We start from the raw sequence: 12,195 nt of genomic DNA, 5'->3' as shown, positions 1-12,195 counted from the left end.
TAAAGCAAGAATACAAATGGCTGAGTTAGTTTGGTTGCATAGAATTAGTCCTATAAATACAAGCTTTCTAGTCTATTATCAGCAGTGTAGTTTTGCAAGTCTCCTTTAAGAATAATCTCTTGTAAACCTAACCTTTAATATATATAAATCATGTGCTGCAGTAAGTTCTTTTTGCCTTCAAATCATGTATATGAAGATAATTTCAGTGCCAAAGGCTGGGAGCAGGTATTTTAATGATGACCAGGCACTGAGTCTTCTTATGACAGCAAATTTCAACTACATGATTATTTTGCTTCAATTTATGTTTCACCTTCTAATGCATGTGTCAGTATAAAGTGTAAATGAATGGTTAAATTGAACTGAGTCTTTGTGGAGGCTGAAAATGAGATTAGGAAACACAAAAATCTTTCATATTAATAAAAGTTGTCAAAGCCTATGTAGAGTATTTTTTTCTGTTACTTCACTGTGGTGCTAATTTACAGCAGTATAAGCATCTGTGCTGGCAACAGTGGAAGACATCTTTTGGCTGGCATGTTGTGACCTGTGTCCATTACAAACTCCCATAGGTATTGTTTTTATTGCTACCTCATCTAACTCTATGATAAGTGTTGATTGATTTTTGCCCTGCTGGCTTGCTGAAAAAAGGTGTTAACCCAGTTGCTTTCAATATCTGTGTCTGTGGTTTTTAGCTTGTGGAGATATTCCAGAACAAATTCGATCACCAAGCGGGACAATCACAAGTCCAGGGTGGCCCTCTGAGTATCCTGCCCGAATCAACTGTAGCTGGTACATCCATGCAAAGCCAGGGGAGATCATTACTATAAGGTAAAAGAGTGCTCTTGTGTTAACCAAGTGGATTGCAGAAGTGCTGACTAGACACTTTTAGCTGCCAATTGTGTATGTACCAAATTCCTCTTCCTTCCTGTAAAAGTGTGATTTCTGTTCTGCTTTCTGCCTTACCTTTTTATCTGAACTGCTCTTACAGAGCCACGTAGCATTTGTTTTCACCTGCAGAGCTGGCAACTACAGAAAGCTCCAGTGTGCTCATTTATTTGTTCTCTTTTTTAACAGGTCTGAAATATAAGAGTTGTGCATTAAAGAAATAAAAGTTGTGATGGTTTGGGAGTTACCTCCCCCCACACACATTTGAGAGATCACCCAGACTAGACTTTGGAAGTTAAGGACTGAAGCTATATTTACAGCTTAGCACAATATACAAGCAGATATTTACAATATATTACAAATATATACAGCTATGTACAGAAGTTAAAAGTAATACAGAAACACAACACTCCTCCCAGAAAACAGTCAGACTGTCAGGAGGCTCCCGACCCAAACCTCCTCTCCCTTCTTTCCTCCCTTCAGAAATAACCAGATCAATCCCCGTATATCTCACGTGATAAAGCTGGAGAGACATGAGGTGAGATGTCAAAAAGATGACAAGAAGGTTAGGGGAAATAAAGGGTTAGGTCAGATTAGAGTTGAGGCAGAGACAACCACACACAGGACTGCCATAGAGAAGGAGAACTGAGAACTAACTGAGAAGTGTGTGAGAAATGAGTGTCTTAGTTATGTTTTGACTAGTAGTGTTTCTCAGCAGAAGAATGAGTGATATTGAGTACTGTTGGGGTTTTTTTCTTTCTTCTCACAGCTAAGGATTTAATTTCTCTCAATAAAATATTCCAACTAGCCTCAAACCAGCGCAAAAGTGCTGGGGAAATTCTGTAATGCTTCTTCTTGTGGTGTGCTTAGAAATGACAGGGTATACATAAACAGTGAATCAACAGATATGGCTGGTTTGGAAGTGTTGAGTTGGTGCTCCTCACAGTTTGATTATTCAGATATAACGTTAAAAAAAATGGTGCCACAGGCTCAGGTTCTCATCAGTTCATTCCCCATTACAGTCACAAGGGAAATCAAGGTACAAATTAGTACTGCTTCACAGGCTGATCAGGAAGATGCATTGACTGCAGATTTACTTCAGTTTCCAGTCCAGACCTGCTGACCTAAGAAGCAGGCAGTGAAGACATTATGAAATAATTGCTTTGACACCAGTTACTCTGTTGAAGTACTATTTTTTGGTTTAAAGTCTCTCTACTAAATATTAAACTGGCAGAAATGCAATGTAAGAATGGGTAGAGCTGTTCATCTACTGAGAATGCTTTCTGAAGTTCTTCATACACTTTATTTTTCATAAAAGTCTTTTATTCTTTCACATTATTTTCTTCCACTCATCTGCATTTCACATTTCATTTCTGGTTTTCTGCTGTGTTTGCTGTACTGACCTATTTTGCCCAGGCTGTCTCTCCTTCACACTTCATTACCATGACAGCAAGTCTTGATATATCTGTAGCCACACCATGGCATTTCATGATATACTCATTGCATAAACGAGTAGTGTGCAAAGTGGGCGCAAATCTTACCTGAAACCATGCTTTTGAACAATTCAGCTGTATTTACAATAGCAAGTGATAGCCTTGCTTAAGTGTAGAATCAGGGAATCAGTAAGGCTTGGAAGGGACCACCAGGATCATTAGCATTAGCTAAAGTTCTGATGCTGTTTGGGTTAAATAGAAGCACCTAATAATATATGAATATCATTAAATGAGACTCATGAAGACAAGTGCATGAACAGAATTGTTTCATTGCTTTTAGGTGAAGGTTTAATGTGATTTTTATAGCAAAACTGAACAATATTTTGGTGAACAGAATCAACTCTTGCTGTCTTCTTAACATAAAAGTCTAGTGACCACAAGGTTAAACCCTGTTCTTACATAGGTGAAGAAGCTGCTCTTTGGTTTCAGACCAGAGAAGGTCTTACAGCTGATTTCCATTTTGGTGTGCTAGCAGTTCATCCTCTTAGCTGTGTAATATCCAGTTCAGCAGCAATTTTGATGGGGGTTTTGTTGCTTATTCTCTCCAGCTTTCAAGATTTTGATGTTGAGGGATCCCGACGATGCAGCTCAGATTGGTTAACAATTGGAAGCTACAAGAATATCGACGGCTATAGAGCATGTGGCTCCTCCATTCCTTCGCCGTACATCTCCACACAGGACCACGTTCTGATCAGATTTCATTCAGACGACAGCATCTCCAGGAAAGGCTTCAGATTAGCCTACTTTGCTGGTATGTTTCAAATGATACAACTTTGTGGTTGCATCTCCTGAAAGCAGGGCAGCAATGCTGGTTTTTTGCACAGCTTTTTTGGAGTGTCAACCACAGCAGTTCGGTTTGGAGCCAGTTACAACCTATAGCTTGGTTTATGGAAATTGCAGTGATTTAAAATGGTACAGTGGTGTTTGAGCCAAAGCTCAAACAGCTTCTTGAAGAGACTGAGGGGTGACTTCATTCACGTTTAGACATATGTAAAGGGGGAGTGCCAAGAGGATGGAGTCAGGCACTGCCCAGTGACAGGACAAGGGGCAATGGGTGGAAGCTGAGGCATATTTCCTTATGTTTCTATGGAAACATAAGGAAAAATTATTTCACTGTAAGGGTGACTGTTGCAAATTATGCAAAATTAATATTGATATTAGATTTTATATCCAGGTGAAGGTTATTAGTGACTATGAAAATTGTTTCTTGATATTAAGTCTCACCATAAAACTTTTATACAGTGTTTGAACACATGGTTGGGATATTTACATACAGGGAAAACAGGCAATTTAGAACAATTAAGGAAACCAGCAAAATGAAACACTTTAAACAGTTGGAAATACCTTTATTGATGATCTGGACCACAGGATTGAGTTTAGCATCAGTAAATTTGCAGATGACACCAAGCTAGGAGCAGGTGTGGAGCTGTTGGAGGGCAGTAGAGCACTGCAGAGGGATTTTGGCAGGCTGGATGGGTAGGCAGAGGCCAGTGGGAGGAGACTGAATAAGGCCAAGTGCAGGGAGCTGGGAGTGCTGGTAGATAATAGCTGAAGATGAGCCAGCAGTGTGCCCAGGTAGCCAGGAGAGCCAGTGGCATCCTGGACTGTCTCAGGAGCAGTGTGGCCAGCAGGACAAGGGAGGTTCTTGTGCCCTTGTACTCAGCACTGCTCAGGCCACACCTTGAGTGCTGTGTCCAGTTCTGGGCTCCTCAATTCAAGAGAGATGTTGAGGTGCTGGAGGGTGTCCAGAGAAGGGTGACAAAGCTGGTGAGGGGCCTGGAACACAAACCCTGTGAGGGGAGGCTGAGGGATCTGGGGGTGTGCAGCCTGCAGCAGAGGAGGCTCAGGGCAGAGCTCATTGCTGTCTGCATCTCCCTGCAGGGAGGCTGTAGCCAGGTGGGGTTGGGCTCTGCTGCCAGGCAGTCAGGGACAGAAGAAGGGGACACAGCCTCAAGCTGTGCCAGAGCAGGTCTAGGCTGAATGTTAGGCGGAAGTTGTTGGCAGAGAGGATGATTGGCATTGGATTGGGCTGCCCAGGGGGGTTGTGGAGTCTCCTTCTCTGGAGATATTCAAAACCCACCTGGACCTGTTCCTGTGTGATCTGTAGGTGATCCTGCTCTGGCAGGGGGGTTAGAGTTGGAGGATCTTTCAAGGTCACTTCCAAACTCTAACGTTCTGTGACAATTATTATTTATCTTCCCTTTCAGGGAAATCTGATGAACCAAACTGTGACTGTGACCAGTTTCATTGCGCTAATGGGAAGTGCATTCCAGAGAGCTGGAAATGTAATAATATGAATGAATGTGGAGACAACTCAGATGAAGAAATCTGTGCCAAAGCTACTCCTCCAACAGCTGCTTCCTTTCAGCCTTGTCCAAGCACTCAGTTCCGCTGTCTGTCTCGCTTCACCAAGCTTTACACTTGCCTTCCAGAATCTTTAAAATGTGATGGCAACATCGATTGTCTCGACCTAGTGGATGAAATAGACTGTGCTGTGCCAACCTGTGGGCAGAAGTTAAATTACTTTTATGGTACTTTCAATTCTCCCAACTATCCTGACTTCTATCCACCTGGAAGCAACTGCACCTGGCTGATAGACACCGGTGACCACCGCAAGGTAATTTTGCGGTTCACCGATTTTAAACTCGATGGTACAGGTTATGGAGACTATGTCAAAATCTATGATGGATTAGAAGAGAACCCACGCAGGCTCCTCCGTGTGCTGACAGCATTTGACTCCCATGCTCCCCTCACAGTTGTCTCATCCTCGGGACAGATAAGAGTGCACTTCTGTGCTGACAAAGTGAACGCCGCAAGAGGATTCAATGCCACCTATCAAGTCGATGGCTTCTGCCTGCCCTGGGAAATCCCATGCGGAGGAAACTGGGGTTGCTACACCGAGCAGCAGCGCTGCGATGGCTACTGGCACTGCCCAAACGGAAGGGACGAAACCAACTGCACCATGTGCCAAAGAGATGAGTTTCCCTGCTCTCGGAATGGCGTTTGCTATCCTCGTTCGGATCGCTGCAACTACCAGAACCATTGCCCTAACGGCTCAGACGAAAAGAATTGTTTCTTCTGTCAGCCGGGCAATTTCCACTGTAAAAACAACCGCTGCGTGTTCGAGAGCTGGGTTTGTGATTCTCAAGATGACTGTGGCGATGGCAGCGACGAAGAGAATTGCCCAGTCATTGTGCCTACCAGAGTGATAACTGCAGCTGTCATTGGGAGCCTTATTTGTGGCTTACTGCTCGTCATCGCGCTGGGATGTACCTGTAAACTCTACTCACTCAGGATGTTTGAGCGAAGGTAAGAACGGATGGCCTCGAGAACTTCATTTTTTAGGGTAGTTTCTTTTAACTTCAAACATTTCTGTTGACATCTAATTGTTGCTGCATGTGATTTCTAAAGGCATTGTTCCTTTTGTAAAAAGAGGGCAGTTAAAAGGGAGTAGAAGTGTTCTAATCACTTAACTATAGAGTGCTGAGCTTTCAGATCACAGAGTCATAGAATTAACCAGGTTGGAAGAGACCTCTAGGATCATCGAGTCCAGCCTATCACCTAACCCTTCTAACTAACTAAACCATGGCACTAAGTGCCTCATCCAGTCCCCTTTTAAACATCTCCAGGATGTTTAACTCCACCACCTCCCTGGGCAGCCCATTCCAGTGGGCAATTACTCTTTCCATGAAGAGTTTCTTCCTAATGTCCAGACTAAACCTCCCCTGGTGCAGTTTGAGACTGTGTCCCCTTGGCTGGTTGCCTGGCAGAAGAGCCCAAACCCACCTGGCTACAGCCTCCCTTCAGGTAGTTGTAGACAGCAATGAGGTCTGCCTTGAGCCCTCCGCTTCTCCAGGCTGAAACACCCCCAGCTCCCTCAGCCTCTCCTCACAGGGCTGTGCTCCAGGCCCCTCACTAGCCTTGGTGCCCTCTTCTGGACACCTTCCAGCACCTCAACATCTTCCTTAAATTGTTACCAGAATGAAGTGTGGAGAAGCTGCCTTTTCTGCACTCAAATTAGTTCGCTGTTTAACAGCATGGATATTCTGCTCAAGACTATTTCATACCAAGATTACACAATCTTCAGTCTCAAGAAGTATGTGTATTCTAATGGTTTGGTTTATATGTAGCCCATGCTTTCTATTTTAGGGGTTTCTTGTTGGATTGATTTGTTCTTGTCTCAGCTGGGCATGCCCTCAGGAATGACTTCGAGGATTTATTGCATTATTTTTGTCTATCAAATGTCAACTAAAATGAGAAAACTTCATTTGAAATTTGTAATTTCAGATTAATAGTCTGATGTAGTTTTAAATACATGTATACAGCATAGTCTTACATATTATGGCATTTCTTTTCTCTTCAAAAGATCATTTGAAACCCATTTGTCAAGGGTTGAAGCTGAACTGTTAAGAAGGGAAGCTCCTCCATCCTATGGACAGTTAATTGCCCAGGGTTTAATTCCACCAGTTGAAGATTTCCCTGTTTGTTCACCAAATCAGGTGAGATTGCAAACTTTCAGGCAGCCCACTTCAATATTAAGAAGCCTGAAATAAAGATGCTTCAGTTTTCATTTACATTGCCTTTTCTGCCTTTCAGGTTTTTAGGATTGAACTACTTAGCTGAGGCAGTTTCTGTGAACTTCAGTAAGGGACCCCCAAGTCAAAAGCATTAATATGTTTGTACTACCTTACAAGTTCACAGTTATGTAAGGTTTTAAGCAGAAACATTCAGGCATGCATTGTTCTGTAACTGATTGACACATAAAATATTTCAGCAAAGCAGTTTGGAACTGGAATTATCTAATTGCACTTGAGTGGGAAAAAGTCAAACCATTAAAGAGGGTATTTAACTTAGTCTCTATTCTAGGCAGCCTACTGTAGGGTGGACTATAAAGTGGAGAAGGAAAGGTCACCTCTGTTATATCTTCCTGGAAGATTTTGTCTTTTAAATCCTAAAGTTTTTGAGTCATGTTTCTGCATACTTTACTCTGAAGTCCACAGCTGACAGCATTTTGTTTTCTTGGTCAGATTGTATATAACAGATCTTGCATGCCTGCTGTACTGGGCCTGTACTGGATCTGTGGATGTGCTTAGAATCATAGAATGATTTAGGTTGGAAGGGGCCTCAAGGGTCATCCACTTCCAACTGCCTGCCATAGGCAGGGACACCTCCCACTAGGACAAGTCACTCAAGACCTCATCCAACCTGGCCTTGAACACCTCCAGGAAGGGACCAGCCACAACCTCCCTGGGCAACCTGTGCCAGTGTCTCACCACCCTCACTGTAGAGAATGCTTTCCTATGTCTAGTTTGAATCTCCACTCTTCAAGTTTAAACCCATTACCCCTTGACCTGTCATTACAAAACCTTTTAAACAGTCCCTCCTCAGCCTTCCTGTAGTTCCCCTTCAGATACTGAAAGGCCACCATAAGACCTCCTCAAAGCCTTCTCTTCTCCAGACTGAAGAGCCCCTACTTTCATAGCCTGTCCTCAGAGCAGAGCTGCTGCAGCCCTCTCAGCATCTTGATGGCCTCTTCTGGACTGGCTCCAACAGTTCCATGTCCTGCTTGTGCTGGGGGCTGCAGAACTGCACACAGTACTCCAGGTGGGGTCTGAGGAGAGTACAGCAAAGGGGCAGAATCCCCTGCTATGCCCAGCTGGCCATGCTGCTCTTGCTGCAGCCCAGCACAGGGTTGCTGTCTGGGCTGCATGTGCACACTGCTGACTCATGTTGAGCTGCATCGACCCAAGACTCCCAGGTCCTTTTCCTCAGAGCTGCTCTCAGCCCTTTGCCACCCAGCCTGGAGCTGTGCTTGGGATTGAATTTGTCTATAATCAGTGTTCCATATCCAGGTTGTAGAGCCTTGCTGTTGACTTTGCTTTTATTTAGAGGTCCCTGATTTGTGCAGAAACATACCTTATATTCTTCATTGCTATCACGTTGATGTTCAGGTTGGGGAAATGACCTGCAGGATCACCAAGTCCAACCTCCTTCTCTTCTCCCACCATATATTTTCATTTAGTCTCTCTGCTCATAATGTTTCTTCCTGGTTTTTTTTTTCATGCCTGCTTTGCTTTTAAAATATTGTTGCTGTATGCACCAGATCATTGCTGTTGCAGACACAACACTTATTACCCTTCAAAACTCTACATTGAACTTGGTGGGTCTCTGCCAGTCTGCACAATAGCCATTCTTCTGTTGTGCAAGTGCCACCACACTGTCAGTAGTTGACCATTGCTTGTCTTCCCATTTAGGCTTCAGTCCTGGAAAACCTGAGACTGGCAGTGCGATCTCAGCTGGGATTTACCTCAATCAGACTCCCCATTGCTGGCAGATCAAGTAACATTTGGAACCGGATTTTCAACTTTGCGAGGTCACGTCACTCTGGGTCCTTGGCTTTGGTCTCAGCCGACGGGGACGATGTCGCCAGCCAAAGTACTAGCAGAGAGGGCGAGCGAAGCAGCGCTCACAGAAGTCTGTTTTCAGTCGAGTCGGATGACACAGACACAGAAAACGAGCGAAGAGACACGGCAGGAGCAGTTGGTGGTGTTGCTACCACCTTGCCTCAGAAAGTCCCACCTACGACAGCAATAGAAGCGGCAGTGGGAGCGTGTGGGAGTTCCTCTGCTCAGAGCAGCAGCAGCGGTAACGCGGACGGCGGAAGAGACGCGGCGAGCGCAGAGCTCCCGAGCACCAGTCCCGCCCGGCACCAGCTCAGCAGCGCGCTGAGCCGCGTGACCCAAGGCCTGCGCTGGGTACGCTTCACCCTGGGGAGATCGAGCTCAGTGAATCAGAACCAAAGTCCCTTGAGACAGCTCGATAATGGGGTAAGTGGAAGAGAAGAGGATGATGATGTTGAAATGTTAATTCCAGTCTCTGATGTAGCATCAGACTTTGACGTGAATGACTGTTCAAGACCTCTACTTGATCTCAGCTCAGATCAAGGACCAGGGCTTAGACAGCCTTACAGTGCAACACATCACGGTGTAAGGTCGTGCAGTCGAGATGGCCCCTGTGAGAGCTGTGGCATCGTACACACTGCCCAGATACCTGACACTTGCTTAGAAGCAACAGTGAAAAACGAAACTAGTGACGATGAGGCATTATTACTCTGCTAGGTACGGATTGTTTAGGAAAGATTGTGTACAAGTTGGAGCAATATCTGTCATTGTTTTGTACTTCACAGGTAAAACTAGTTTTTAGTTTCAAAAAAAAAAATCCAGGACAACTTTGTTTCAAACTATTTTAGCCTATGTGGTTGATTAAAACATTTCTTATACTGGATGAGATGATGGAACGATCAGAATGAACACTTTAATGGCTCTGAGTGCACGATGTGCGTGTCCAGTACAATCTGATTGCTCTTTCCAGTGAGGTTATGCCACTTAGTTTCAAATTTAGTTCATCCTGATTCTGTAGTCCAATCCAGAAACACGGCTGCTCGAGACTCACTTGGCTGCCAGTTTAACCCCCTATTAACAGGTGAATTTGTACAGAATTCTTTTCCTTTAGGAACCAACTCTGTTGTATTATTGCCAACATACTTGTAACTTAATATACTAAATACTGGTAAGGATTGTTAATGTAAAATATGTACTTTTTTCTTTGAGTTTATACAATACTTTGTCTAAATAGTCTCGAATTTCATCATAACGTGAACTTATTTAAAGGGAGGAGAATCTTTCTCTAGGAGCATTCTTTTTCTTTTCCAAAGTACAAAATGCGATGATTTGTGAAACTTAGATAGAATAGAGAAACTGATGGCAAAAGCTTTTATTAGCACTGACTTTCCTAAACTGCAATCTGATGTGGTACAGCCAAATAGTTTGTAAAACCCCCAGTCATGAGTGGTTTTGAGTTGAAGTCAAAAACAAAAGGGCCGAAGATATGACAATGTGTTAGTTCTTGAAATATCTGATACGTACAAATACACTACAGAGTAAGTTCCAACTGGTAATAGATCTTTCCCTAATACTGTAGGGTATAAAGCTTGTTTGGACTCAAGGGATTTGCACTAAAATCATATTAAGGTCTCTAATGAGCTTAGTGCACAAGCACTATCACTTTAAGTACTATTATTGTCTACTATTGCAATGGCTATATATTTCCATGGCTCTTTTCTTGGGGTGTTGCATTTTTGTTGCAATCGAATTTGCTTTACTAATTCCCTATTTATTCGTTGTATTTAAAAGCTGGTTTACTTGGTTGCAGACTGGTTCCTTCAAAATAAAAAGTAAATCCCTTTCAGTGTATTTTTTTTGTTGTTGCTGTTCATGGTATTACTTACTGGAGCAAGACAAATTGGTCCCAAAAAAAAAAAAAACCAAGCTCATAACTTCCAATTTTGTGAGAAGAGGTTTAATATGTGGCTCTACTCGCGTGATGAGCTCCACCTTTGAAAAACAAAGAAGTGTCAACTGCTGTTTTATTTATTCTTTGCCAGTCTGTTTTTAAGTAGGCTTAAAGATCCAGTATGAACTGTATTTGTGTGTGATTGTATGCTATTTATTAAATTTGAAACACTTTGTTGAATGTCATTTTAAAGCATGTTTAAAGTCTTGTGCATTTCTGTCGTGTTATGCTGTCGGGCAGAACTGACTAAAATGTTTTAATATGTATGGAAATTCAATTGATTTTGGGTTTGTTTGGTTTTTTTTTCCTTTGGTTATGTTTTTGAGGTACTTTTTAAGGATAAATCCAAGATCTGTCTGGCTTTTTATTTTACTTCTTTAAAAATCCTCAGCTCTGAAGTACAAATCACATGCAAAAGAAATAATTGAATGGATTCCAAAGTGTATGTATCTTCTCCCTCTTCTCTTCATTCACAGACACTGGGATGAGACAAATGAACAATTTTACCATCTGGTTGATTTTATTCGTGAGAGTTAGCAGGTAAATTCTGAGTTCAGGACACAGTTAATGTAGATTTGTGCTTTTGAGGAACCTTATGTGCAATACAGTTGTAAAAAATTTGAATCTAACGACCCATGTGGTTTCAGGTTTCACATTACATTGGTACCAGCTCAGGTACAGATTGGCCCATAATTACACATACCCCAGTAAAAGTCATCAATGGCCATTTTTATTCACATTGAATAATATCTAAATCTGTGGGTAATCTTCAGTCCAATTTCAGTGGCATTGCTTATACAGCAGGCAACTTTGCAATATGAACGTGGTATCACATCCCGAAATCTATGTGAACAGTATGTCCTGGTATAAAATACTGGGTTTTTAAACCTTCCTGACTAATTGTCATTAGCAAACATCATCAGAATTGTTGGTGTGTGTGTGCCCCCCCCCCCAAGGCAAATGCATTTTGAAGAAAGAGTCTTCACAGAATACCTTTGGTGTTAAAACACAGACGTAGTGATCTCAATTTGTTCCATTAGGTGACCCAAACAGCATGTACCTATGGACTCCATATTGCAGATGTAAAAAGAACACAATGTTGGGTTTGTTTTAAAGGAGAAATGCTACACATTTAACTGAGAAGTTGGATTTGATTGAGAATTTGGAGAACTGTAAATAAAATTCATATTTGTATGAGGCTAATTTGTTGCAGTGGCTCTTTTTTTCCCATGGTGATGGTGACAGAAGCGATCCCCTATGAGGAGAGGCTGAGGGAGCTGGGGTTGTTTAGCCTAGAAGGGGAGGCTCGGGGGTGACCTCATTGCTGTCTACAACTACCTGAAGGGACATTGTAGCCAGGTGGGGGTTGGCCTCTTCTCCCAGGCAACCAGCAACAGAACAAGGGGACACAGTCTCAAGTTGTGTCGGGGGAGGTCTAGGCTGGATGTTAGGAGGAAGTTGTTGGCAG

The 12,195-nt window shown here is 42.9% G+C and overlaps 1 protein-coding gene across 1 annotated transcript in view; it reads left to right on the top strand.

The window, feature by feature from the left end:
• Positions 1-11,930, top strand: part of LRP12 (LDL receptor related protein 12) — a 53,852-nt gene extending 41,922 nt beyond the window's left edge. Inside the window, exons 3-7 of the mRNA XM_064154126.1 lie at positions 690-825; positions 2,924-3,126; positions 4,583-5,684; positions 6,742-6,874; positions 8,630-11,930. Of these exons, the coding sequence (XP_064010196.1) occupies positions 690-825; positions 2,924-3,126; positions 4,583-5,684; positions 6,742-6,874; positions 8,630-9,493 (2,438 nt within the window). The 3' untranslated portion in view covers positions 9,494-11,930. The remainder of the gene's footprint in view (positions 1-689; positions 826-2,923; positions 3,127-4,582; positions 5,685-6,741; positions 6,875-8,629) is intronic.
• Positions 11,931-12,195: the final 265 nt, after the last annotated feature.

This window comes from Pogoniulus pusillus, chromosome 14, assembly GCF_015220805.1.
Source record: "Pogoniulus pusillus isolate bPogPus1 chromosome 14, bPogPus1.pri, whole genome shotgun sequence".
NCBI classification, from domain to species: domain Eukaryota; kingdom Metazoa; phylum Chordata; class Aves; order Piciformes; family Lybiidae; genus Pogoniulus; species Pogoniulus pusillus.
Note: the sequence above shows the minus strand (reverse complement) of the source record. Positions and strands in the feature narration are given on the sequence as shown.